This window comes from Pan troglodytes, chromosome 6, assembly GCF_028858775.2.
Source record: "Pan troglodytes isolate AG18354 chromosome 6, NHGRI_mPanTro3-v2.0_pri, whole genome shotgun sequence".
Taxonomy (NCBI): Eukaryota; Metazoa; Chordata; class Mammalia; order Primates; family Hominidae; genus Pan; species Pan troglodytes.
Window position 1 is genome coordinate 94420897 of NC_072404.2, and position 26929 is coordinate 94447825.

The window sequence follows — 26929 nt, forward strand, 5'->3', positions numbered from 1 at the left end:
GGGAGATATTACAACATAAGAAAATCCCCAGACATCTAAATATAAAATTATAAAACAAGTAATTATCTGTTCTTTGACATTATAAATATTCAATCAGAAGTTAATTTAAAAAGTAACTGTGCAGACACCATGGATTGCTGTGGCCTTCCTTTAGTGAGAAGGATGCTCAGTACAGACAAATTTGGCACTAAAATAATGGAAACAAATGGCTTGTGGAAGATTAGTAAAAAATTACCTTTAACTCAATAGGAAAATGCGGTTCAGTCAAAAAATAACTCTTAGAAAACCATTTAAGGATAAGAACTGCCTGTCATTGATCTTACCTGTCATTACTGAAGCAAAAGGCTGCTGAGGATCGAAAGGACATTTCAGTCTGCCAGACTCCAAATTATGTGTGTCTAGTTTGAATATAATATCCTGTTATGAGAAATATTAACACCAGTGAACTTTTAAAAAATATTACAAACAGTAAGAATGTGGGAGATACAAACTAAATTCCAACTCATGAATTTGATAAAACTAATTGAGCATATAGCATGTGCATGATGCTGAACTCCTTAACTTTTTAGCAAATATATCTGGCAAGACTTAATAACCATGTTTTGGTCTCCCTTGGCCCAAAGTGGCAATATAATACTGAGTGAATTTTTCAAATGGAAGTAGTAATGTACTCATCAATACATTTAGTCTCCACAATTATCAATATCGAAATCACCACTAAGAACACATATTTCTTGAGCTTTCATGACTAACTTATTGAGCCTAATAAAACCAACTTCATCTTTTAAGAAATAGATTTGCTATAATAATCATACTTTCAGGATAATGATTACAATTTATATAACTAAGCATCTTCAACTATGTCAAATGACTTAAACCCTGTAATAGTTTTTAAAATTATAGTAACATAAAAGTGTTCTAAGGCGGGCAGTTCATTTTCAAGTTGTTGATACATCTGGGTAACAAAAAAATCCTGTTGTAGTATTTCACTATGATGAAAACACTGTACACATTAAACCACATAGTTATTTTGGCTGAAACATCTATTTTTATAATAGTGGCCACAGACAGAATGACATTGGCAGACTTTTAGTATTTGGGAAAATAAATAACATCTTAAGTTGAACTTTCCAAGAAAAAATATGAATGTATAATGAATATGGCCCCATGAGATTGAGTGTTTCATAACAATGACAACACTACCATCCAGCAGAAAGGATGATGACTCACTCTGTGTATGCACTAGTTAGAGAAATCCTGCACTTCAGACATTCTGTCTAGGTGATGTATCTATGAAGTTATATCAGAACATACATGTAATAAAAAAGGACCATTCAGTGCAACTTATGTAGAACACAAGCAATAAAGCAAAAGGGACAGAGAAAATTATGTGTTATGTTGCACTTCAGATCTTTGTTTTTCTTTTGAACAAGACCAATAGTAACTATTGCCTCATTTAAAAAAATACTAAACACTAATAGCAATTTAAATAGCCTGGTTAAAAATTTATGGTTCATAATTTTAAGTAAACACACTTTAATACAAATAATAATGGTACCTTTATAATCTACTGGAAATAGGAGATAACAAGAAAGCAAGTTTCCTTGAGCCAGTCAAGGACTCATACAAGAAAATAATATAAAAAATAATGGATGATTCCATGTGCTTCCTGAAATAAACTGACTGAATTAATGGTGCTCTATATTTTGAGACTTCAACTTTATAAGATTGCTTCTATGAAGTTCCTTATTCTTGATTAATTATGCAAAAAGCACCTGTCTGAGCTACACAGATGGAAATATGGGCAGAGAAGTAAAGATGATACAAGTAGGTAGGAATGCTAGTAAGAAAACATTTATTTACCACAACTCAGCAACATTATTGTCAATATCACGCCTATTTAAAGATAAGATCTGCAGCAGCACAGGGGAGGTCCCAGAGGAAATGATACCAAGCCAAGCATTAAACAGTTTTCAAGTTTTCCCAGCACTGTGGGATACAAATATTATCTTATAGAAATATGTAAAATATACATATTGTGTACATCCATGCCTCTTTACCTTTCTGTGTTTCTGTTATCTAGAAATGGATGAATGTTAAGTCACTAGAATGAAGCAAGTGCTATGCCAAATAGTATACAATCATTTTCTCATTTTATTCTCAAAATAACTCTGTGAAATAGTTACTATTATCATTATTTTACTGAATAAGCAGAAGCACAGAAAGTTTATACAGTATGCATACAGCCATGGAGTTAGTAAATGACTGGAACCATATTTCAAACTCTGGCCATCTGTCCTCAACTTACTATTAGAAGTTGTTGACAGCAGCACTGACTTCCTTCCTAAATTCCAGCTCCAGTTGCCCACTTGGCATGACCTACTGAACATGCCACAAATGCAGAATGTGCAAAACTAACTCACCATATTTCCCTCAAACTTGCTACTACTCTCACCTCAATAAATAACACCACTCTTCAACTCACTGGCAAAGTCAGGAATCTGGGATTCATCTTAGCTTTCCCTGTTTCTTCCCATTGCCCCAGCCACACTGCATAGCAGTCCCTGAAGTATACCTTTTTCCGCTCCTTTTGTGTATTGCTGTTCCCTCTTCCCAGCCACCTTAGGAGGAGCCTTATTTATTTGAAAATGGAAGGTCCTTCTAAACTCCCTCTAGAAGTACAATGATTTCTTGGGACTAATGATTCATTAAAAAAGTTAACAATTTTCAAGCAGGGCTGCCATACAATTACCTGTACGCCAGACCAGCTAAAAACTCAAGGTTCAATGCCCCTGTTTACCCATAATTCTCTTATTCATGGAACTTGTAAATTTGACTGCCCCAGGGCTTCTTGACAGTCCCAAGCTACTAATTAGCTCCATCTAAATCTAAATTCCCTTTCAGCACTTGTGACTTTTTTTTTTTGTTTGGAGACAGTCTTGCTCTGTGGCCCAGGCTGGAGTGCAGTGGCACAAGCTTGGCTCACTGCAACCTCCGCCTCCCGAGTTCAAACAATTTTCTTGCCTCAGCCTTCAGATTAGATGGGATTACTGGCGCATGCCACCACGCTCGGCTACATTTGTATTATTAAAAAAGACGGGGTTTCACCATGTTGGCAAGGCTGGTTTCGAACTGCTGAGCTCTGGTGATCTGCCCACCTCAGCCTCCCAAAGTGTGAGCCACTGCGTCCGGCCAGCACTTGTGACGTTTAAGGAGCTATAAAACACTATTTGCCCCCCTCAGCAGGTTGCGAGTTTGGCCTCTATCCTTAGGCCTCAAAACACACTCAAACTGTGGGGCTATATCACATAATTACACCCTATGCTATGAGCTAATGTTATATATTACCCTTCATCAGAGTTAGACAAGAGAACATTACACCACCAACAAAGAATGATGGATTCAAGTTACCAAGTCTCCTAGTGGCTCAGAAATTTAACTGTCAGGGTTGCTTTATTTTGAAACAGTTGAGTCTGGGCTGGTTAGACAAGTTGGTTAGAAAGGAAAATCCATCCATCCATAGTTGTGGGTTTGATCTCTGTGTGAATCAGCTAAGTCAATGTTAAGAAACCTTTTCCATAAGCCCAGACTTTACTTTCAAAAACACAGCGAATTATCCTGCAAATATGTGTGGTTACTCACAAAAAGTACAGTCATGCATCACTTAAAGACAGGGTGTGTTCTGAGAAGTACATCGTATGCAATGTCATCATTGTGTGAACATCACAGAGTGCACTTACACAAACCTAGATGGTATAACCTACTGCACACCTAGGGTATATGGCATAGCCTATGGCTCCTAGATTACAAACATGTACAGCTTGTTACCATTGAATACTACAGGCAACTATAAGACAATGGTAAGCATTTGTGTATCTAAATATATGCAAACATAGAAAAGATACAGTAGAAATAGGGTAATGTAATCTCATGGAGCTACCATATTGTATGCAGCCTATTGTTGATGGAAACCTTGTTATGATGCACATGACTGTACTTACATAAACATGAGGATGACATTGCACATCACCAAGAAACAACTGGGGGCACTTGTCCTAAAGCTCAGTTGCTCATGCTTGCTCTAGAGATAGACTGCCTTGATTCAATTTGTTGCAAGACCATTTATTAGTTGGGTGATTTAGCATGTAATTTATTCCATTGAGACTTAATTTTTACTAACCTGTAAATTGGTAATTATAATGACACTGGCTTTATTAAGAGTGTTGTGAAATTCCAAAGCAATAATCCATGTGAAGTGGATGGCATGAAGTCCATAACACGAGGACAGTAAACTAAAGTATTGGTAAATAATTTAATTGCAAAAATATGCATGTTTTTCACTTATTAAAGCACTCATTGAGATCTGGAATACATGACTCCTAATTAATACATCCTTTATTTCCATTATGCCAATTTGGTCCAGCTGAAACAATAAATTCATTGTGCCAATGACTATACACTTTTAAGAAAATTATTAAAATATTCTTTACTTAGTGTCCACTATTATACATAACAGGTCAACTTTATTAGATGGGAAAATGAAATTATTTATATAATGCAATTCCACTGCAAGATCTTATGGAAAATGAATTTTTACCAATAGCAACATATTATGTATATCTAGTTAAAAAGGAAAGTCAAGAGAAAATAAAGACATACATGGAGCCCATAGAAAACAAACACTTTTAACATTTTACACTATTAATTTTTATCATCCTGCTAAAAACAACTTTTAATAGAAAAAACATTTTTATTTGGTAGATCAAGTATATGGTGAAAATGATAGTCCATAGAATGGCTAGGAACATGAGTTACTATATCGTTCATAAACTATTCATTTTTTGTTTTGTTTTGTTTCAAAACAGGATCTTACTATGCTGCTTAGGATGGATTTGAATTCCTTGGCTCAAGGGACCCTCTGACTTCATCCTCCTGAGTATTGGCATTACAGGCATGCACCTCCATGCCTGGCCATATATGTTTCAGTCTTTATATTCAAATCTGCCTGTTTTATGTCATAGGAATTAAGTAGTAATGTATTACAATAAATTATGCTTTTCATGCTTTTTCATTATATTACCTCCTTGTAGACTCCAAGATCAATATACCCACATATTGGATGAAATGCTCCAGTTCCACACACATATATGTGAGTTTTGTTATAGGGCTGAAGTACTCTGATGAAATTTGCACATTCTGTCTGTTGGGCACAAAAATTAAAAGCATTAACACACAATTCAGGTTTTTGAAATATTATCATTTATGCCACCGTTTTCCAAAGTAGATCAATCTTCAAAAATAAGAGCACAAATGAAAAAAGATTTATGAGAAATTCTAGACATCTGTTGTAGCAAACGAGGCAAGACAAATATAGAAACCATGGTATAAAGGAGTAGCTTTTTAGATTTTTGAAGTTATAAAACCATTGAACTAATCAGAATTAGGTTAATTAGAATGCAAGTCTATAGTGGTACTCAGTGAGCCCTAGAGAACGGATATAAACAGAATATGAATTAGACGTCCATATTTAAAATTTTCTCTTTTTTTTTTTAGAGATGAGACCTCTCTGTGTTGTCCAGACTGGCCTCAAACTCCTGGGCTCAAGAGATCCTCCTTACTCAGCCTCCTGAGTAGCTAGGACTACAAGCACCCACCACCACACACACCTGGTATCCTTACTTTCTACAAGAAATACATAGAACACAAAATTTATCATGATCTGTTGTTACCACATAATTTATACCATATAGTTACTACTGTTTGCAATGTCATCCGTCTCAGCTACACTGAACAAAACACTGAACACAAACGTGCATCTCTACCTATGTATTCAATTCTTATTGACCAGATGCCCTACCACTTATTGCCATTTATTTTCCAGTGTTACAGAGCCTCTAAAAATCAGATTATTTCTTGATAATTTCCATAATCTCTGTTTTTTCTCATGGACTTTTTTTACACCAAGTCAAATTTTTGAAGAAATTTTTGTTTCTTTCTGTTCTGCATATGCTTATGCCTAAAAATATTTCTTTATGTCATCATTATCTTTAAAACTTAATTATTTCATATGCTTCAGATAGCAGTAAATAGTGGCTCTCTCTCTTTTTAGAGTATTAATTCTTGTTATTGTATATTATTTTCAACCTATCTCCTGCAAGTGATACTCTATCTTTACATAATTGTTACATGCAATTTCTTAACCATGGCTTCATGATTCTTGGATCCAATGACACCTAAGTAAACACTGGGCTGGAGCAGACTTTTATTCTAGGTTGGCTTTACCCAGGAGACAGGCAAGTGTTGGGTTATTAAGGAAGTTGGTAACCTGAGAAACCACTGGATTGCATAGAAAAAGTCCAGTTTCTTTCTGCCCAAGTGGCCATAGGTTACTCACCAGTCAGGCATGGACCTAATGGTCCACTGTTGCTGTTGGGGTTCCTAGGAGGAATATCTTAAAAAACAAACAAATAAATAAAAAACCCAACAATAGACAATAACCTAACTGGTAGGGTGGTTCTTAGAATGAAATAAAATTTTTTAAAAAGGCAGACAATGACTTAATGATAGGATTGTTATGGCTGTTATGTAGATTAAGTGAAATAATATAAATTTAATATTTGTTTATTCCTTACCCTGATTTTGAGCTATACAAAATACTAATATCCTAGTGGTTGCTTTGATTTTAAAGTGAATAGCTATGTCTACAGATCTGAAGATCTGAGGTACAATGTTTCAACTGGCATATATATATATATATGTATATGTATATATACATATATATATATATTTTTTTTGAGACAGGCTGCTGGAGTAGTGGCGCGATCTTGGCTCACTGCAGCCTCCGCTTCCCAGGCTCAAGCAGTTCTTCAGCCTCAGCCTCTTGAGTAGCTGGAACTACAGGTGCAAGTCATCAACTCCCGGATAATTTTTGTGTTTTTTTTGTAGAGACAGGGTCTCGCTTTGTTACCTAGTCTGGTCTTGAACTCCTGGCCTCAAGCAATCCTCTCTCCTTGGCCTTCCAAAGTGCTAGGATTACAGGCATGAGCCACCATGGCAGGCCGATACTAATAGTTTCGAACAAACAATTAAGACAAAGTAATATGAGAAAAGATAAGATAAAAGTATGAAAATGTACATGATCACCAGGTAAATTTTATTGATGACCTCATGGCTAGAGTAGGAGGTTTTATAATCCAGCCTTTGCTCACTCATGCTCACTTTTTGAAAAGATTTTTATTCCTTGGTTTTTCCTGCACAAAGACATTGGTACATAGGGGAGAGTATGCAGGGCAGGGAAGAGTAAAATCATATGGCTGGAGTGAGGGAGGACTGACTCACCACCAATTAGTTCATCATTTTTTCAAAAGCTCAGTTAGAATTTAGAAAGTAATTTTGCAAGATTCTGAAATAAATATTTGGATAGGGAAATATAACTCCCTTTCCAGATTTTAAATTATGGAGTCAAACAGATTAGAAGCTACCAGTGATGCAGCACTGTTTATAAAGACAAATATGGTCCAGGGCAACATTTTATACACAATGGGGATATAATTTTGGTGATTATTAAAAAAAAAACAAAACCTCTGAATCACACCTATTTTATTTCCTTTCACTTTTCTAGGAGTATTTTATTAAAATGGTGCCAGTCCTAGAAAGTAGACTAATATGCCAATTTCCTGACTTGACAAGGCATACCTCAGATTAATTTATGAAATTCCTCCCTTCTGTCTGATTGGGCTGACATGGAATAAAAAAAAAAGTATGTGTGAATCTTGAATTATCTGACACAGTTTACAAAAATGTCAGTTGTGCTCAGTCAAATTTTTCTGTAGGGAAGTTGAGAGAGGATAGTTCTCTAAGCAGCCTAGAGGCAATAGAAAGGCCTTGGCTGCCTGGGCAAAAGAAATCTGTGAACAGAGATCGTAAAAGATAAGGTCTCCCACTTTAAATTTTACCTGAGGTTGACATTTAAGCCAAACAATACTTGTTGCAAAAAAACTTTACAATGACTTCCCTTTCAATTCATAACTTCATTTTTTAAGTCTCAGAAATCCTGTGTTGTTTTATTCTTACACACAAAGTTTCAAAGATTTGTTTAAATAGCATGATCAATAATTAACTTGATTTAATTCACTTAGTGACCTGCAAGGCTATCAGTGATAGTGTAATTCTGTGAGGCATGAAGAAAGATAACTTTGAGAAGCAGCCTTTGTAACTTTCCCTGAAAGCTAATTTGTCAGCTATTGCCCACAATGTTGATCATTGCATGTGACCAAACAATCCAGGGAGTAATGTATTCAACTTAGGACAAGTATTGAATTTCTCATTCCTTCCTTTATTCCTCCTACCTACATGGCTTTCCATAGGCCCTAGCCTACCCCCACTGGAAGAGAAAGAAAAAGGGAAGAGGGGGAGGAGAAGAGAGAAAGAACCAAAGCAAATATCAACTTTTTAATTATCTTAAGTAATATTAGATGTTTCAATATTTCATCTCTCATATATATTCATACATATATAAATAACTAAATAGACAAGTATAAAACTGAATTCATACTTGGAGAGAAAAAAAGCAAAAATATATTAGTCTATGCATTAACACTTAGAATTTTAGTTTCTCCCCAGATACCTGGAAAGATAATAGCAAAATAGAAGTACTTGTAATTCTCAAGACATATGTAGGGTCCAATAAAATCCAAAACAGCTTTATATCTATTCTGATAACTGACTTACAGTAGCTAATTTTAATTTATTTATGTTAAATATTAGAAGATAATAATGATTTTGGAATCTTAACTGGTTTTATTTTTAATGTGTGTTGCAGAATATTGTCATCATCAAACATTTTTTGACTTTTCACCTATCTCTGTCTCTGAGCTACATGTTAGGCTTGTCTAGAAGTTCTCAGACAGGATCCAGGATGCAGAGATCAGTTTAGGTCTTAAAATCTTTAAAATAGGGCTGTGCGTGGTGGCTCACGCCTGTAATCCCAACACTTTGGGAGGCCGAGGTGGGTGGATCATGAGGTCAGGAGTTCAAGACCAACCTGGCCAAGACAGTGAATTTTCTCTACTAAAAATACAAAAATACAAAGAAAAAGAAATAGCCTGGCGCTGTGGCAGTTGCCTGTAATCCCAGCTACTCAGGAGGCTGAGGCAGGAGAATCACTTGAACCCGGGCAGCAGAGGTTGCAGTGAGCCGAGATTTCGCCACTGCACTCCAGCCTGGGCAACAGAGTGAGACTCCGACTAAAAAAAAAAAAAAAAACTTTAAAATATTTTAATAGATTGTTAGTACTTCAAAATAAAAATGGAAAAACTCATATATCACATTTATATCTTAAAAATGAGAGATCTAACAGTGAAGATTTCTACAGAGCAATAATCAGTTACGGTAAAAGTGCAAAAGAAAACATTTTAAAGAAAAAGATAAAAATGACTATTTAAATAAAGTGTATACATCAAATACGGTAACTGATAAAGTGATAAAGAATATGTTTTTCACGAGTGGAACAGAAGGTATTATACTGTATGTATACTCTATACATATTTATGTTATACAAATATGTCTATGTATACGTGTGTGTGTGTATATATATATATGTTTTATAAGTCTGTAAATAATCAGCACGAAAAAGGCAAACAGGAAAATTAAAAAAATATGGGCTGCAGGGATATGCCATTTAAAAATTTTATTTTGCAATCATATAAGATGTTTAGTGTTTAGAGTAATGAAAAAATTTCAAGCTAAAACAGCAAAAATAATTTTCTTTTTATTGGCAAAGAATAAATATACATATTTTATTCATTCATATGCATTTGTATTAAGCATTAAATGTATGTTGTATTCAATATTAACAATGGTATAATAGGTAAACACACCCTCCCTTGATCACATACTGCTGGTAAGAGCATATGAGGCATAAACTTTCTGGAGGGCAATTTGGCAATATGTTTATAAAAATTTTTATGTCCTTAACTAGTAAAAGTCTACTCAATAATCGAAGATATTCACAATATTTACATAAAATTTTTTCATGTACAGTGTCATTTTCAATAGTAAAACTGGATATGTACCAAACTTCTAACAATAGGGGATTGATGAAATAATACATAAAGAAATGCAGTGTAACTATTAAAAGTAGTGTTATAAAAAAGAATTTAATGACATGGGAAAATGCTCATGGCAGTCTGTGAAGTAAAAAAAAAATAAGTGTTTTAAGTGACTATGTATACAATGATTTCATACTGAAAATTAGTAAATAGATAAGATAGAAAAATAAACATCAAAATGTCACCAGTTATCTCTGGTTAGTGTTCATGGGGGAGAGGTATTTATAAATGACTTGTTTTTCTTTTTTTGCTTGTATATAATTTGCCAACTTTCTACAATGAACATTCTATTTTAGTTTTAGACTTTCTTGAGAGAAAGAAAGGAAGAAAAAAAGAAAGTGAGAGGAAGGAAGGAAAGAAGGAAGGAGGGAAGGAAGGAAAGAAGGAAGGAGGGAAGGAAGGAAAGAAGGATATAATCAAAAAACTGAAGTTCCGGAAGACGCTTTAACTTTGTGTAATGTCTGTGTGGACAGGCTGTGCCCCTCTGTGGCTGAGCTGACAAACAGAGCCCAGGCTACCCTCACCCTGTGGTTTCTTTTGCTTGGAGTAAGCTGTTTAACCCACAATTATATAGTCAGAACTAAAGACATTTCTTTAGTTACTTTCTTTTGAATAACTTTCCTCTAAATAGAAGCAAAATACTACCAAATATCTTTCTGTCACCTCTACCCTTCTTTGGATTAAACTGGGGACTATGTTCAACAAAGTGGAATAGTTCCCTTTTGTTTCCTCATCTTCTACTATCCCCACCCCAATTAGCTAACTTTCATTAGGGTAAATAATTCACTGTTTTGCAGTTACATAGTACCTTTGTGTAAAGGGACAGTCTTTCCAAACACTTGTTAATCCTAAACACACTCTTGGGAAGTAGGTAAAAATTACTAGAGAGGAAGAAGGGGAGAGGGTAATGCCAAATGTAATAAAAGATGTCAATAAAACCACAGAGCTGTCTCAGTTTTCTGTCGGCCAAAATCTATGTAATGCTGTTAAAAATGAGGATCTATGTTCTGGTGATATTATAGAAAGAAATAACTTGAAGGATATAGTTTTTGGATCTTATATGGATATTTTATAATGTTATGTAAGAGCACAGACCTTGGAGCAAGCTTTTTGGATTCAATCCCTGGCTTTACTATTTACCAGATGCATGATATTGGGCAAGCCGTTTAAGATTTTTTGCTTTAGTTTTCTCATCCAGAAAATAGAAAATAATAATAAAATCTAGCATATAGTGTTGTCATAAGGATTAAATGAGGTTATAAATGTAAATCATTGAAAACAGTTCCTTGAACATGGTAACTGCTACAAAAATGTTAGCTATTATTAGAAGCTCTAAAATGAAACATTATTTTAAAGGAACAAGTTAAAATGAGGCAAAAATTAAAAATTATCACTACATGATTCAACATCAAACTACAGACTTCAGCAAAAAGCAAAAAGCTCCTCATATATTTAATCCTGGGTTAGCAGCAAATGTGTTTAAAGGTTAGAGGTGGTTACTAGCTCACAATTATGACTGAATTGGAATAATATGTTCTATATACAGAATCCTACATGGTCAAGGATATCACCTCCAGAAAAGTTTATCACCATTTGCTTTAACTTAATAAGAGGGGCAATTAAGTTACTATGTAACTGGAATTAGTGAACATACCCAAGTGAGAGCACTGTCAGAATTTAAACCTTCACTGATTGTTTGACCTTGACTGTTTATCCCTGATCTGCTCCATGGGAAAACCATTTTACTGGAGTAAATTGAAAACATCCTTTTCCTTCTTGCCTCCTTATCGTATACTCAACACTGGTGAAACACAAATACAAAAATGTTCATGCTGGTTATGCCATGCTTATACTGTCCATTAAATGACATAATTTGAAAAACTCTCATAACCAAACCATTTCATTCTCTATGAGTGTTCAGTAAAGTATTGGTGCTTTTGCAGACCTGGGTACCTGTTTGGTGTTGGAATATTGAACTGGATGAAGATACCAAAGCCGTGGGAGGAGAAGAATACATTACAGAATAGTTTAATTCCTTTCATTTCTAGTGACCGAAATGTAAAAACTGTTTCCCATTGCATTTTATGTTAACACTCCCTGATATATTTCTGCTAATATAAATATGCCTGAAAGGATGACATTTAATTATGTTAATAACTGAATATAAAATCAGGGGTCACCACAAGTTTGTTTTGTTTCATTTCAACTATTTTGCTTTGTATTTACTATGTAGAAGTCATCATTTGAGCAGTATCTGTATCCCCCATTAGATTGAAAGCTCCATAAGGACAGATATGATGAGTTTCATATACATATTTAGGATCTCTAAAAATATTTTTTGAATAAATGAATAACAAATGAGTGAACTAACCTGTGTCTGAGATTATTAGCCTTCTGAGCGTCCCCTCACATCCTTAGGCGTTATGTGTCATATTTTATTTCTATCACATTGATAGAGGATTCTTTAATCTATTCATCCTTTCATATAACAAAGACTATTTGTTATTATTTAATATGATGGCATAACTGAGCTTAATACCCCCACATTATTGTGGTTAGAGGTACGATTAAAGGATGATGCAAAAGAAGCCTCAAGATGTCTATGTTTCTGCCCCAGGTTACGACCTGTTTTCATCTTGGGTTACAATTTGAATGTGATTTATTTTGCCAAAAAAAAGGAGCAATTCTCCCCATTACCATAATGCAAGAAGTCAGGACAGAAGACAGAATATCTGGCCTGAATCAGAGCACACGGATGAGGAGAGGAGCCAGTCAGAGTCATAGTCCTCGTTGCTGGAGATAAATCAGGTTACACGATTAGAGGGAGCATGCAGGACAACTTGGACAGTGCAGAAATCAAGACAGATAGGACCATACCAGAGACAAAAAGTCATACCTAAGGGTTTTCTCTGCTCTTCAAGGCAGCTTAAACTAAAAGTTTCATTAGTACCCTCTATTTGTCTTTTATGAGTTATTTTATATAATCATTATTACTAATACGTAAATTTCAGAGGAAGTAATTACTAGTTCTTACGCCAGAATGCTGTCATTCATTATTAACTAATTCTTATTGTTCTTTCCATAATGTCACCACATAAAGGAATTCTTATAGATATTTTAAGTTTAATTTCAACTCAGTTGAAATTATGTATCAATTCTGTGTTTGTGATGCTAAAATAACTGAAGGTTTTGTGTACACTTACAAAAATACGTGTGCGTAAATGAAAAATACATGTTCCTAGAAGTACAATCTTTTGGATGGTTTATTTTTGAATATTTTAATGTGTTTCTAATCTTTTTTGTGACAAAAATAATATTCAGAATTAATACATTAGAAAGTAGAGTGTTTCTACATTTCTTAAATTTTATAAATAATATCATGGCTTTTGGTAAGATAGAGATATTTTATTCCACATTAATATTCACATAGAATATGTTAGTTTAGTCTGAAAAATAATACACTAATACCATTAATTCAGTAAAGCCCAATATAAATATTTGCTATCATATCAGTAGAAGTTTTACAAAGATAATTGTTAAAGTTTTATACTTACATTGGCATCTTTCCCAGCTAATTTACATAATTCCACCCGTTCCTTTGCAGCAGGCCAATAAATCTGCAAAACATTTCAAAGTATGTTACAACCTGAATATCTGAAACACCCTAACACTCTGCAATTCTGCTTAGAGACTGAATGTGTGAAATTGAAGAATGAGTATTAAGCATGTTGTTAGAGTCAATGTGGGAAATTTGAGATTTAAATATTTCCCAAAGCCACCCTGAAAGTTTCTAAAAGAAAAGTGTCTAGTACTATCCATTTTTGTGAATCTTCTAGTTTCTATTTTAATGTCTGTAACAGTAGATACATTATGTTCAGAGGTCCATAAGCTTTATCATGATGTCAACAGAATTTCACATGAGCATTTGCCTAAATAATAGGCTGTATGTACCATGTTTTTCTGTGTTTACTCAGAGTAGTAGTACATTATAAACATGTGCCATGAAGTGTTAGAAACAACTCTCTGTCAGAGCATAACTTCTTTCTCCAAGCCAAGGACCAGTGTGAATTTGTTGACAATATTTAACATGCTTGGAGCTCAGATGCATCTGCCACTTAGCTAAATGTTTTATAAGCATTCTCTTACTTAAATTTCACAATGACCCTCTGAGATGGCTGTACTTATTCTTCCCATTTTGAGATCAGAAAACTTAGTCACATAGCCTTTAAATAACGTGTTGAGGACCACAAAACTTATGGCAGAGCCACAGTCTGACTCAAAGTCCATCTGACTCTTGAACTGGGGGGGTCTCAACCATTACATAAGTCAAGGGCTCCAAACTCATTGGTTGATAGCTTTCAATTATGCTTCACGATCTTGAGTTCAAGGCTTTTTTCTTTCTTTCTTTTAAATTCTGTCAGGAAGTTTTTGTAGGAATTCTGTAAGAAACTTTTTGCAAAATAGAGTTTAAGCAGTTATGTAACTCCATTAGCTTACAGAAAGAAATGCTCTCTGTTAAGCTATAAGCAAGAAGGAACAAGAAAAGCAAGCTCTAAAATACTTATAATATATGCTCCAGGAGTTCTGGATAGACTTTTATTATGTTTCTCACCAATGGTAGCAGAAAATATTTTAATAGGTGACAAAAAAAGAAAATATCCTGAGGGAATACACTGAAAGAGACTTGTTAAACCTGGAATTAACAAAGGATTTAGAAGTCATCAATGTTTATATGATATTATCTTTGTGGTGAAATTTTAGGGTTTTATGTCTCTAAATAAAGAACAGAGTATAGCATTCAAAATAGACAAATACAATGAAATTATTGAGATTTTAAACCGGAGCAAGATTGTTTTCTTAGAGAAGATCTTAACATTCACAAATTACAATCCAGATATGTATACAGGCAGGTGGTGGAGGCAGCAGGAGGCTCAAGTGATGAGCTAACCTTGAAAAGGTACACAATGCCGACTAGAAAATGCTATTCATTCAGAAATGGTTTGAATCACTGTAGTTCTACTATCACACAACTTTAAATAGTAGCCAGCAGTCAAATATCAATGAGCTTCAGCAATGAAAAGCAATATGAATGGAAATTAGCAACTCATTATTAGGTCTAAAAAGAATATCTCCTCAAATTGCAAACCGCACATCTCGCTTTAGAATAAAGTTAAAAGCAACTAAAATAAAATGGTTACATTTCAGGTGTATAGGTGGGTGGATTTAGAAAAAAGTCCAGCCAAAATGGGAAACGAGGGGAAGGATGACTTGGAGGTAAGAAACAGGTTATCTACCAGATTCTAGCATTTGTGCTTGAGGGTGCATTTTTCAGGTGTTTAACAACATAATTAAGAACAAGAGAATAATGTAAGTTAGTAAATAGATTAACTAAAATGGGCAATGCATGGACCAATGGACAATGGTTCGTCATAAACCCAGAATCGTGAAGCCATAACTTAATAATCCAGATGGAACACTGCAGCTGGCCCAAAATTGGAACGTTTCTTCAAATGTTGTTTGTTTGTTATTTTTGTTCTGGTTGTTCCTTTGTTATTCATCATTGCTGGCAAAAATACTGGACTGAGTGCTTCTTAAAAATTGCATCGGCCGGGGGTGGTGGCTCACGCCTCTAATCCCAGCACTTTGGGAGGCTGAGGCAGGCAGATCACGAGGTCAGGAGATCGAGACCATCCTGGCTAACACAGTGAAACTCTGTCTCTATTAAAAATAAAAAAAATTAGCTTGGCGTGGTGGCAGGTGCCTGTGGTCCCAGCTACTCGGGAGGCTGAGGCAGGAGAATGGCGTGAACCCGGGAGGCGGAGCTTGCAGTGAGAGGAGATTGCACCCCAGCCTGGGCGACAGAGCAAGACTCCATCTCAAAAAAAAAAAAAAAAAAAAATTGCATCTTGAATTCAGAGTCTTTGCTTTAGATATGAGCTTATGAACTCTCAAGGTATCCTCTCACTTTTTCCCCCCTCCACTGGTCCAATTTTATTATTATTTTTAATTTTGGTTAAAAACGCATAACATAAAATTTACCATTTTAACAATTTTCAGTGTAGAATTCAGTAATGTTAAGTATATTTACATTGTTGTGCAGCCAATCTCTAGAACTTTTTCATCTTGCAAAAGTGAAATGCTGTACTTGCTGGTTCTTCAATATTACAGTGATTTTACAAAGGACAACTTTATATCATTGGACTGAAAATAGTACACAGAATACTTTTCCATAACCTGTCAATTGATTTAATATTTTTAATGCACTCAAAATATATTTATTGATGCAGACCTTGTGCCTAGGAAAGGTTTTTTTTTTTCAATAATATTTTCTTTTTTTTTTCCTTTCTTTTTAACTTTTACTTTTAAGTTCAGAGGTACAAGTGCAGGTTTGTTACACAGGTAAACTTGTGTCATGAGGCTTTCTTGTAAAGATTGTTTCTTCACCCAGGTATTAAGCCTAGTACACATTAGTTATTTTTTCTGATTCTCTCCCACCTTCCACCCTCCACCCTCCAAAAGGTCCCACCGTGTGTTGTTCCCCTCTCTATGTGTCCATGTATTCTCATCAGTTAGCTCCTACTTATAAGTGATGAGAACACATGGACACATAGAAGTCCATTTTGTAAGTATTTGGCTTTCTGTTCCTGTGTTAGTTTGCTAAGGATAATGGCCTCCAACTCCATTCATGTTTCTGCAAAGGACATGGTCTGTTTCTTTTTTTATGGCTGGGTAGTATTCCATAGTGTACATGTACCACATTTTCTTTATCCAGTCTACAACTGATGGGCATTTAGGTTGATTCCATGTCTTTGCTATGTTGCCAGATTAATATTTCTTTGAGTCATTTCAGCATGTAAGATCCTGTTCTTTTTTTGTTTGTTTTAGATGATAATCAGGTTTAATCACATTTAAGGAATACATGTAAGGCAAATACCTATAGATTTTTTCAAAATTACATATCATACAAATAATGTAGGAAACAAAAAAATATAAAACTCTTTCATATTAAGTAAATGAGTCTTAAAAAGGATAAAGGCCATCACAGGGTTTTATTTTTTACTTCAAATCATAGTATTGGGTGATTGAGTTAAATTAAATTATGAGATAAATGATGCCTCCAAAATTAAATGTGAATATATTCACTAGTGCTTCTAAGAGGAGGGGCTTATTTAAAGAATGACAAAATGTGGAAGCACTCTTTATATCGTTTTTGAAATCTAAATAAAAGTTTCAAAGTTAGCACCAAGTAGTCACTCTTCATTAACTATTTGTTCATTAGACATATAATTATGAAAGGCCTTCTGTATGTCAGCCAAGGCATCAAATTGAGGTGCTTCGGTCTGAGTTAGGATGGGAGATACAGAGTGACAAGAGAGTACACGGGATGAAACCACCGTGCCCAGGGAGCATTGTGGAGCGCTTACTGGCAGTCTCTACTTTTGATCCTCTGTTTTAAAGTACTTGCTCTTAATAGTTTCAACTCTAATATAATAGTTTGGTTTAGCTAGATAGTTTCAACTCTAATTTTGTCTCAGGGACTTGACACTAAAATAGCAATTGCACATATATTCTCTTTGTAAAGGAATACAAATCTGTAAAAGATGCTTTAATGTTTTTGTTGTACATTTTCAGTTATTGCTTATAAGTCACATAATTGTAATTTGAGTTGCACCATCCTAGTTGATGAAGCCATACAACTAATTACAAGCTTCAGAGAACTGACTTTTTGATTAGCAAGTAAATGTTATATACAAGCACAGGGATTATGAGATAGGATCACAAAGAAAATTTTACTTCTTAAAGTAAAATTAAAACCTTCAAAAATAAGGATTTATTGAAATTATACATTGGCTTATTTTGACACAATGCTGCCAAGGTTTAGTCATCACTAACAGAATTATCTTAAGCAAAAACAACCTATGATATATCTGATTGTCTTTTAGACTCTAAACATTTACTTAGAAGGGAAAAATAGTCATTATAGCTGTGTCAATATTGAAAAGATGTCAGTTTAATTATGATTTGTGGTGGATTTTTTTTCTTACTTACTACCTAGTCATTAAAGAGATTTTTTTTAAATATTCGTTTTTATTCCTAATTGGTAAAGAATTTAAAGAGACAGAATTTCCCTTAATTCAATCTAAAAACACAAAAAACAAGACAAAATCATTTTTAAAGATCCACTCTTATTCTTACATAGAATTGGCAAAATTTTCAATAATCTTTTGAAGTGTTATATGTATATATATATCACATTATATATAATGTTTATATAATGCGATATATAATGTACAATATACGCACATATATAACAGCATTCCACTATTTTCATATTTTTCTAGTCTCTTTCTCTCTCTCTCTCTCCGTGTGTGTGTGTGTGTGTGTGTGTGTGTGTATAGATGCATGTGGAGGGGGAAAATAGTAAGAGAGAGAAAGACAGAGACACACGCAGTTATATAAAGGGAAAAATAGAGATGTCAACTATAGGGTGATTGGGTATAGAATAAGATATATTTCACATACAGGCTGAAGTTCCAGCATTGTTGTACAAGAGCCCAAGAGGTACCTGTGTTCCTTGGATTATTTTAGTGGCCTAGTCAGTACACTTTGAGATTGCGTCACTATTAGACAAAAGTCACACCATATAGTTAAAAATATAATGTCCACATTGTCTATTAAAAGTCAGCCCTCAGGATCAATAGTTAATATGAACAATTTTGAGACAGTGATTATTAATATTCTTACTGCCTTTTGAATTTATCAGCAATAAAATGCCACATAAATCTTCTTACACTGTAGTGTGTCTTGCACACAGTATCCTAACATATTAAAAGTTGCATGAAACAGCACACAACAAAGCACATGGCCCTGTTTCTAAAAGCTGATGCAACCGTATTTGTCCTTTAGAAAGTCATCCACAGATATTTTTCCTTCACTTATCAAAGAGAGTCATACCAGAAACAGAGATGCCATTGCCTAATGGCCAGATTTTAATTGCTCTGAAATATTCCCACAAAACACTAATTCTTAACTAACCTTGTGCTGATGCACCAGATACAGATTTTAAGGATATAATTTTGGTGGGTTGTGGTCTTTGGGACCTTAGAGCCTTGATATCAAGGACTGCAAATATGCAGAGAGCTTACTGTTGCTGTCTACCCACGTGCAGGAGACATCAGAAATCAAATGGAGATCTTTTCTGTGGATCCAGAAGAACCTAAGAATTCCTCTCAACTTACTTATTCAGGGTATAGCTAGTAATTGAACAATTATTAAACAATACTTGCAAATTGGTTTTAATTTGAGTGCTAATTCTTACAGATCTAGTTGATTACAGAAAACCGGCAAACAGAAGTAAATAAATTTATAAAATGTCTTCACTTGGAAATAAGAGTTTATGGGTCAACACTGTTAAACAAGTATGTCTCATAAGCCAGTCCTCATATTCTATAATTTACTGACCCACATTAGTATATTTATGTTGCCTTTATAGTATTTCACAATTGATTATTTCCAAAGGATTAATTTTTTCATGCTAACCTTGGAAGGCTCAAATATTATTATCTAAACATATATCTGTATATTTTCTTTTAGAGTTGTATAGCTTACTAGTATGAAAAGAGACCATATTACTGAAATAAAAATTGTCTTCAGTGCCTCCTTAAATAGGCTTTGTGCATAAAGCTATAGTTTAAACATATTCTTAAAAAGATTTAATAATACTTTTTTATGTAAATATAGTGTAACCTGTGTGAATTTAAAAATACAAGCTGTGATCTAGTTATATTGATTTTATTTACTTTTCTCTGTCCAAAATCCAAAACAACTTTTTGTCCTTTTAATATTATTTTTACTTCACTTTGAAAAAATACTTAGAAGGGACTCATAAAATATTGCAGTATCCCTAACAATTGTTGTTTCATTCATGATTTATATAATGAATGAACACTTATCTTTTAGTAAGGTGAAAATGTCAGACAATTAATTTTTAATTATTCAGTGTTAGGCAAGTTACAGAAACATTCAAATAATGATAAGACTTTATAACAACATCCAAAGGAAATTCTAATTTTATCTGCTCTTTGTTTCATCTTTGGAGAAGCAATTTAATTGACTCAAGTTAGCAAGTGCAAGGTCAGTCAAATGCCCCTCGGCCTAATTCAGAGATGTCAAAACAACTGAATGAGACACACAAAAGGAAGTTGAAACTTATTCATAAAACCTAATTAAAGACAAAAATTCAGAACCCTTGAGATAGTGGCCATCTCTTTCAAAAAACAGGATACAAGTTTTTAAATGGCTTTAAAGAAAAAAATGTCACTCTGAATGCTATATGATACAAGGATTTGAACAACTAAAAGAGCAATGGTTACTCTGGGTTCCCAGGACAGGGAGGTGTTTTCCTGTTGCAAAACAAGAGCAACAGCGCCAAAGGTAAAGCTTGCGCAGTGGGTATTGGCCTGGCCTAGATAGAAATTGTTACAGAAGGGAAGTTTAATTCTCCATTTTTGTTTTGTTTTGTTTTGTTTTAGATTTTTATATAAGGGCAGGCCTACAAATTTTCCAAGAAAATGTGCTTCAATACAGAAGATGGAGTTCCAGGCAAAGTCTAAAGTGGTCTTTTCCATGATTTTTCTGCATGAAGCCTTGGGTGACAATTGTCTTTCCCTTTCCCTTTTCCCGACTCAGCTCAGAAGCCTCGCTTGCATTTTAGCTTTCTTCCACGAATCATCTCTGTCTTCTACTACACTTTTGCTTATCACATCCATTTGCACTTTCTTTTTCAAAAGTAAGTTTAGTTTGAGACCTTTTTCCAGGTGTAAAGATCAATTAAATGCAGTGCAATCAGAACACGTGAATGTGAGTCCCTACTGCATCGCTGCTTGGTTTGTGACCTTAGGTAGGTGTGAATCTCAGCAGCCCAGCCTTAAAACACAAATCATCTCCACCAAGTTAATACTCATTTGAAAGAAACTTGCAGTAAACATTTCTTGAGCTTCTTTGTGTATGCCATCTAATGCTGCTCTTTAAAATAATACTTCATTATTATCTTCTAGGTAGAGCTTGTTCTACCTAAAATACATCTGACCTCTTCTAGATGATCCCTTCTTATAAATACCTGTCAATTTTATTATCATCTCCCCAGAAAGGTCTTTTCTAATAACCAATCTGAAGTAGTTTCCCAGGAACACCACACATTTTTTAACATAACACTTCGCAATAAGTGCTATTTTATTTGTTTCCTTTTCTCCATTAACTCTCTATTCCCAAATTGAAGACACTATGAGCATGAATGTCTGACCTGTTTTATTTTTCACTATATTCTCAGCATCTAGAAGAGTACCAGGAATATAGTAGAACCTCAATAAATATGTATTGCAAGGCCGGGTGCCATGGCTCATGCCCTGTAATCCTAGCACTTTGGGATTACAAGTGAGGTGGGCAGATTTCATGAACCCAGAAGTTTGAGACCAGACTGGGCAACATGGCAACACCCTGTCTCTATTAAAAATAATAATAATAAAGTTAGCTGGGCATGGTGACAAGCACCTGTAGTCCCAGCTACTCAGGAGGCTGAGGTGAGAGGATTGTTTGAGCCCAAGAAGTTAAGGCTGCAGTAAGCCGAGATCACATCACTGCAGTCCGGCCTGGGTGACAGGAGTGCGAACCTATCTCATAAAACAAACAAACAAAAAAACACCTACAAATATGTATTGCATGAAAGAGAGAGAAATGCTAATATACCATACAAATTAAAATAAATCTAAGAAGTCCACGAATGGTCAGTAATTTAGAACCTGTGGTCCAATTACTCTTGCGGATGGACTTCAAACTTTTGTAGTGAATACTATTCAACACCTCTAATCCATGACTTACTGAAGTTTAGCAAGCACTGATGTCTGGTGTCAAGGAACATTGCTTTTTCTTCCTACCACCTTTAGCACCTGGCACAGAATCTGGCATGGTGAGCGCTCAATAATTATTCTTTGAAAAGTAATCTGCAGAGTTTCCCATAGAATTGGACACAGAGAAGGAGTTCTTGTGAGAGTTCTGGCGAGGTCTGAGCAGTCTGACAACATCCTGACAGTCCATTACAGTGACCAGATGGGACCTGCACATCAGCACCCGGGCTAGGGAGCCAGCACATCCATGAACGAGTCGATTGTTTTAGCTCTGTAATTACTAGACAGCATATGCTCGGCAGGCAATGGAAACAGATTAATCACATGAAACTAAGCAGTGTGCCTTATACCAAAAGTTAATTTATTAGGATGTCCACATGCTTTCCAAGTATTTCTATTTTCTTAATTTCAAGTATTAAATAAGAATTAAAAGACTGACGATTTTGTTTTACAAATAATTTGATTTTAAGTGAGAAGGTTATTTATTCTTTTCTTTTCCCACTATGTAATAGACTTCTTAGAAGCTAAAGCATTAGACAGAATTGTCTTACTCAGCCATAGAGTAAGTTAATAGAACTGGAGTCAGAAGATCATTCCGATTTATAATAGTATTTTTGCTTATACTTAATATCAAACAAGCAAGTGTAGAGTCCTCATGTATCAAAACTCTTGTTCTAGACTTCCTTAAAGAAAGGGAAATAACAAAGCTCTTTTTATGTTAGACAAAGAAGGGTGTTTAAATATTCCACTGGAAATTATTATATGTGAAATTATAAATTCATTTAGGTTAGTTATTTTCACAATATAAATGCTCAAACATAAGGGTGTAGCATTACGGATTTCAAGTAATCTTTAAAATTACATGCAAAAAGAAAGAAGAAAGAGAAAGAAAAAAAGGAAAAGAGAAAAGGAAAGAAAGAAAGAAAGAGAGAGAGAAAGGAAGGAAGGAAGGAGAGAAAGAGAAAGAAAGAGAAAGAGAGAGGGAGAGAGGGAGGGAGGGAAAGAAGGAAGGAGGGAGGGAAGGAAGGAAGGAGGGAAGGAAGGAAGGAAAGAAGAAAGGAAGGAAGAGAGGGAGGGAGGGAGGGAAGGAAGGGAAGGAAGGAGAAAGAGAGAAAGAAAGCGAACAAATAAATGCTTGAATAATATAGACACAAAAGCAGTACTCAGCTTGGTAAGTCCTACGTCATTCTCTTTGTGACCCTTTGCTTGCGTCCTGGTTTAGAGACTTGTTCCATCCCTGCAGGTTTGAACTGCTTCCAAAATAAGTAACATTTTCGTATGGAAGGATCCCAACAATTCATTAACTCAAAAGTCCAACTAAGTAACATAACCAAACAGAGAGTATTGCATATTTTTTTTTACCATCAACTATGACTCCATTAAAAAAAAAAAAAAGAGCGAGAAAGAGGGAGGGGAAGACTTTCAGCTTGTATACATTATTCCTGAAGTTTACATAGAGAGGGCTCTGGATTTTATATGAATTATTACTAGGACTACTTAAGGCTGGCTGAAGTAGAGAATGTTCACTTGTAGTCAAACTGACAGTACTATGTCGTTTCGAATAATTTGTTTAGAAACCATGGGTCCTTAAACCATATTGTACAAATGTCAAACACATTCATTATTATAATGTCTACACTGAACAGGCTTCTAATGCATCACTTGTAAATGAATGATAAATAGATATAAATGTCTATTCACAGTTGGCCACCTTTCCGAAGGACTATTAAAGTTCTTCTTTTATATACTTTCTCTGACTCAGGAGATAGAGTAGGATGTTAAGGGCTGGGGCAGGAAAATGCAGCTCCCTTAATTTAAACTATGAGAAATCTACATACAATCACTTCTCGCCTTTTGGCTAAGATCAAGTGAAAAATCTACATACAGAATAGACAATAGACTCTTTTCTGCTCCATTTCTCAAACATATTTTTCCCCATTCGAACTGAACAACAAACCCCAAGTTCCAAATTTAAATGTAAACATTTTAGATTAACCAGTTAACATTAATCCAAATTTTACTCATCCGTCTTGTACTAGTTCAAAACCATGAACAACATGTAGTTGTTTTCCTCTCTCTGTATTTCTACCATATGTGATCTGTCTCATTATTTTGGACATTTAAAATTTTCTAACTTTCCTTGTAACTGTATTATGCCTTGTCTCCCTAACTAAGGTTAGAGCAATGACAAGATCTGAGTTTTATATTCTATTACAATATGCTTAGTGCTAATAATAGATACTCAATGGATTTTTGTTGAACTAAATGAAAAAGAAATGCTGGCTCAAGTAGAAGGGCAAAAGAAAAAAATATTCAAAGTGTAGTCACTTATAAAGTATCCCAAGTTTTATTTCTATAATGCATATTAGTTGTTTCGGCTGCAGAGACTGACAAAACCAAACCAATAAAAGTGGCATTATTTTATGTATAATTACACTAAGATATATATTAAATGATGCTTAAGTCATATTTAGTTATTTGATTTTTTAAAAAATATGTTTTCTGTACATTAAATATTTAGTGAATAATGCTAAATACTATGACTATAGAATAACATATTATGTAAGTCTTTGAACCAAGTTATAAGACACTCTTTCTCATCAATGTCACACCCCTAAAACAGTCAAAATACTAAAGGGAGAAAACATATATGTTTTCACCATAATTAAAGAGATTTGCAGCAGACCAGATTTCATGAAGTTTATATTAAATCATGAATCGAGAAAACTTTTACAGAGGCAAATAAACTCTTGTACAAGCAAAATAATTATTTATGAGGATTAGCAGATTTTTCAATTTTTACTACACAAGATGAAAAAAATACTGGCAACAAATACTTTCCAAGGCTATCTACTGAAAGAAAAATAAATTCTTCCAGATAATTTTCTTGTGAACTAGCTAATCTTTGTAAGTCTTTCCAAATAGGCAATATATACTTCTTTTTGTTTGGCTGAGAAAACTTTTATGTTTCCCTTGGGTTACCTGTGTTAAATTGAAAAAGAAAAAATCAGTCTTCTAAGTCAATTAATTTTTAAAGAAAGTTTGTTTTCTGTTCCCTCTGTAAGTGTAGTATTCGAAGTGTTTCATTCCTAAATATTCCTTCAACTTGAGGTGACTGATATAAGCAACTTATAGTTACCCTCCTTTCCTTGCAAGTTTGAGAGTTGAAACTAATATATTTCTGGCCAACGAGATGAAAGAGAGGGTTTTGCAAAAGTTTTTTTGCTCCTAAAAAAGAGATATAAGTGATGATCTATTTTTCCATTTATATTTCTTTGTCTGGATGTGACCCATGAAGACTGTGGCAGCCATCTTGCTACCAACCCAAAGATAATGCCAATCCCAAGAGTGGCCTACAGAGAAAGAACTGGGTCCTCGATAACATCATTAAGCAGATGATATTTTCATCTTTGTCGTCACTCAAACTCTGAACATATTCATATTATATAACAAATTTTCTTATTTTTAAGCCAAATTCAGGTGTCTTTTATTCTGTTAGCTATCTATTCCACGCTAATTGATAAAAGTAATATAGTGGTTTCTTACTCAAAAAAGGAAAACTAACAAAATCACAAATTCAAAATTTAAAGAAACACACTACTTAGTGTATTTTATGTGTCAGACATTGTGCAGTGTGCTAAAAGAGAATCAGAAGTGCATAAAAATCATCCCCTTATTCAAGGAATGTATAATGTGGATGAAGACATACTGACACAAATGAATACTGACAACACTATCAGCTAGGACATCTGACATTGACATAAATATATAAAATGCTCCTGTAAACGTGAAGAACACTTAAATTTCCCGAGGGTGAGGTGAAGCCTTGGAGAGCAAAAGGTGAAAAAAATATAATTCGATAAAGCCTTTCAAGAATGAAGAGCAGTGAAATGAGCAAGAAAGTGAAATCCAGGAAGTTTTAGAAAAGGCATAGAACTTGATAGTAAATTATTTATTTTATGAAGAATAAACAGGGTGCTTTGGGTAAAGGAGAAAGGGGGTGGGGAGAGAGAAGCAGAAAATAGAGTGCATGTGAGAGAACAATGAATAGTTAACAGTGAGACTGGAAACAGGGTGGCAATGTGCTAGGAAGAGCCTTAGAAGTCAATACGAAGAAGCCTGGAGTTTATTCAAGTTCCTAAGAAAAACTGCCAGAGTTGTACAAGTGAGTGAGACACATTCAGACTTTTAATTTTGTGACGATAACTCTTACGGTTGTGGTGAACAGATTAGATAGGAGAAAAGGATAAACTAAGTTAAAAATGGTATTATCACTCACACTAGAAAAATATATTGAAATATTTGCCACATTATCAGCTTGGCCTGTCAGCTGAGGCTTTTGCTGGGACTACGTCACAGCTCAATTCTCCCTTTGCCTAATACTGCTTCCTAGCTTTCCTCCCACTGGGCTGATTCCAAGAACACTCTCTTATGAGCTAATCTTCATCTCAGAGTTGGCTTCTGGAGAAACTCAACCTACAACAAAAGTGTCATAACTGGTAAATACAGTTCTTGATCCATGTCCTTCTCTTGCAATGTGATCACTTCTGGTTCTGATTGTTCCATTTTGATCTAGTGTTGGAGGAATGGACTGTCAAATCAATGGGCATCATCTTTCCAGACCCCGTCCCAGAGAAGGAGTCCACCAGTATTCCCTAGCCGAAGAGAGGCCTTATGGACCAACTTTGGAATCGTTAAGCTTCGGGATAGTTAAGTTGTGAGGTGTCACATCCTTGCAATGTGTGCTTATACTTGCTTTTAAGTCTAAGTCCCTATAGAAATAGTCCTTCCTCTCAAAAAAATTTTCAAAAAAGACAAAAGGTCATAATATCATCCATCTTCTTTTAATACCAGAGAATTTAAAAAACAAAGAAATAAAAAACAACTCAGTCTACTTAATTTTTATTTTCTAGATAG

At 34.6% G+C, this 26929-nt stretch overlaps 1 protein-coding gene across 3 annotated transcripts in view; it reads right to left on the bottom strand.

The window, feature by feature from the left end:
* Positions 1-26929, bottom strand: part of SEMA3D (semaphorin 3D) — a 190985-nt gene that overhangs the window by 72256 nt on the left and 91800 nt on the right. For all 3 annotated transcript variants that reach the window (XM_016957662.4, XM_016957660.4, XM_063815433.1), the window contains 3 exons: positions 13664-13726; positions 5081-5200; positions 324-417 (listed from right to left, as the gene is read on the bottom strand). In XM_016957662.4, coding sequence (XP_016813151.1) covers positions 324-417; positions 5081-5200; positions 13664-13726 — 277 coding nt within the window. The remainder of the gene's footprint in view (positions 1-323; positions 418-5080; positions 5201-13663; positions 13727-26929) is intronic.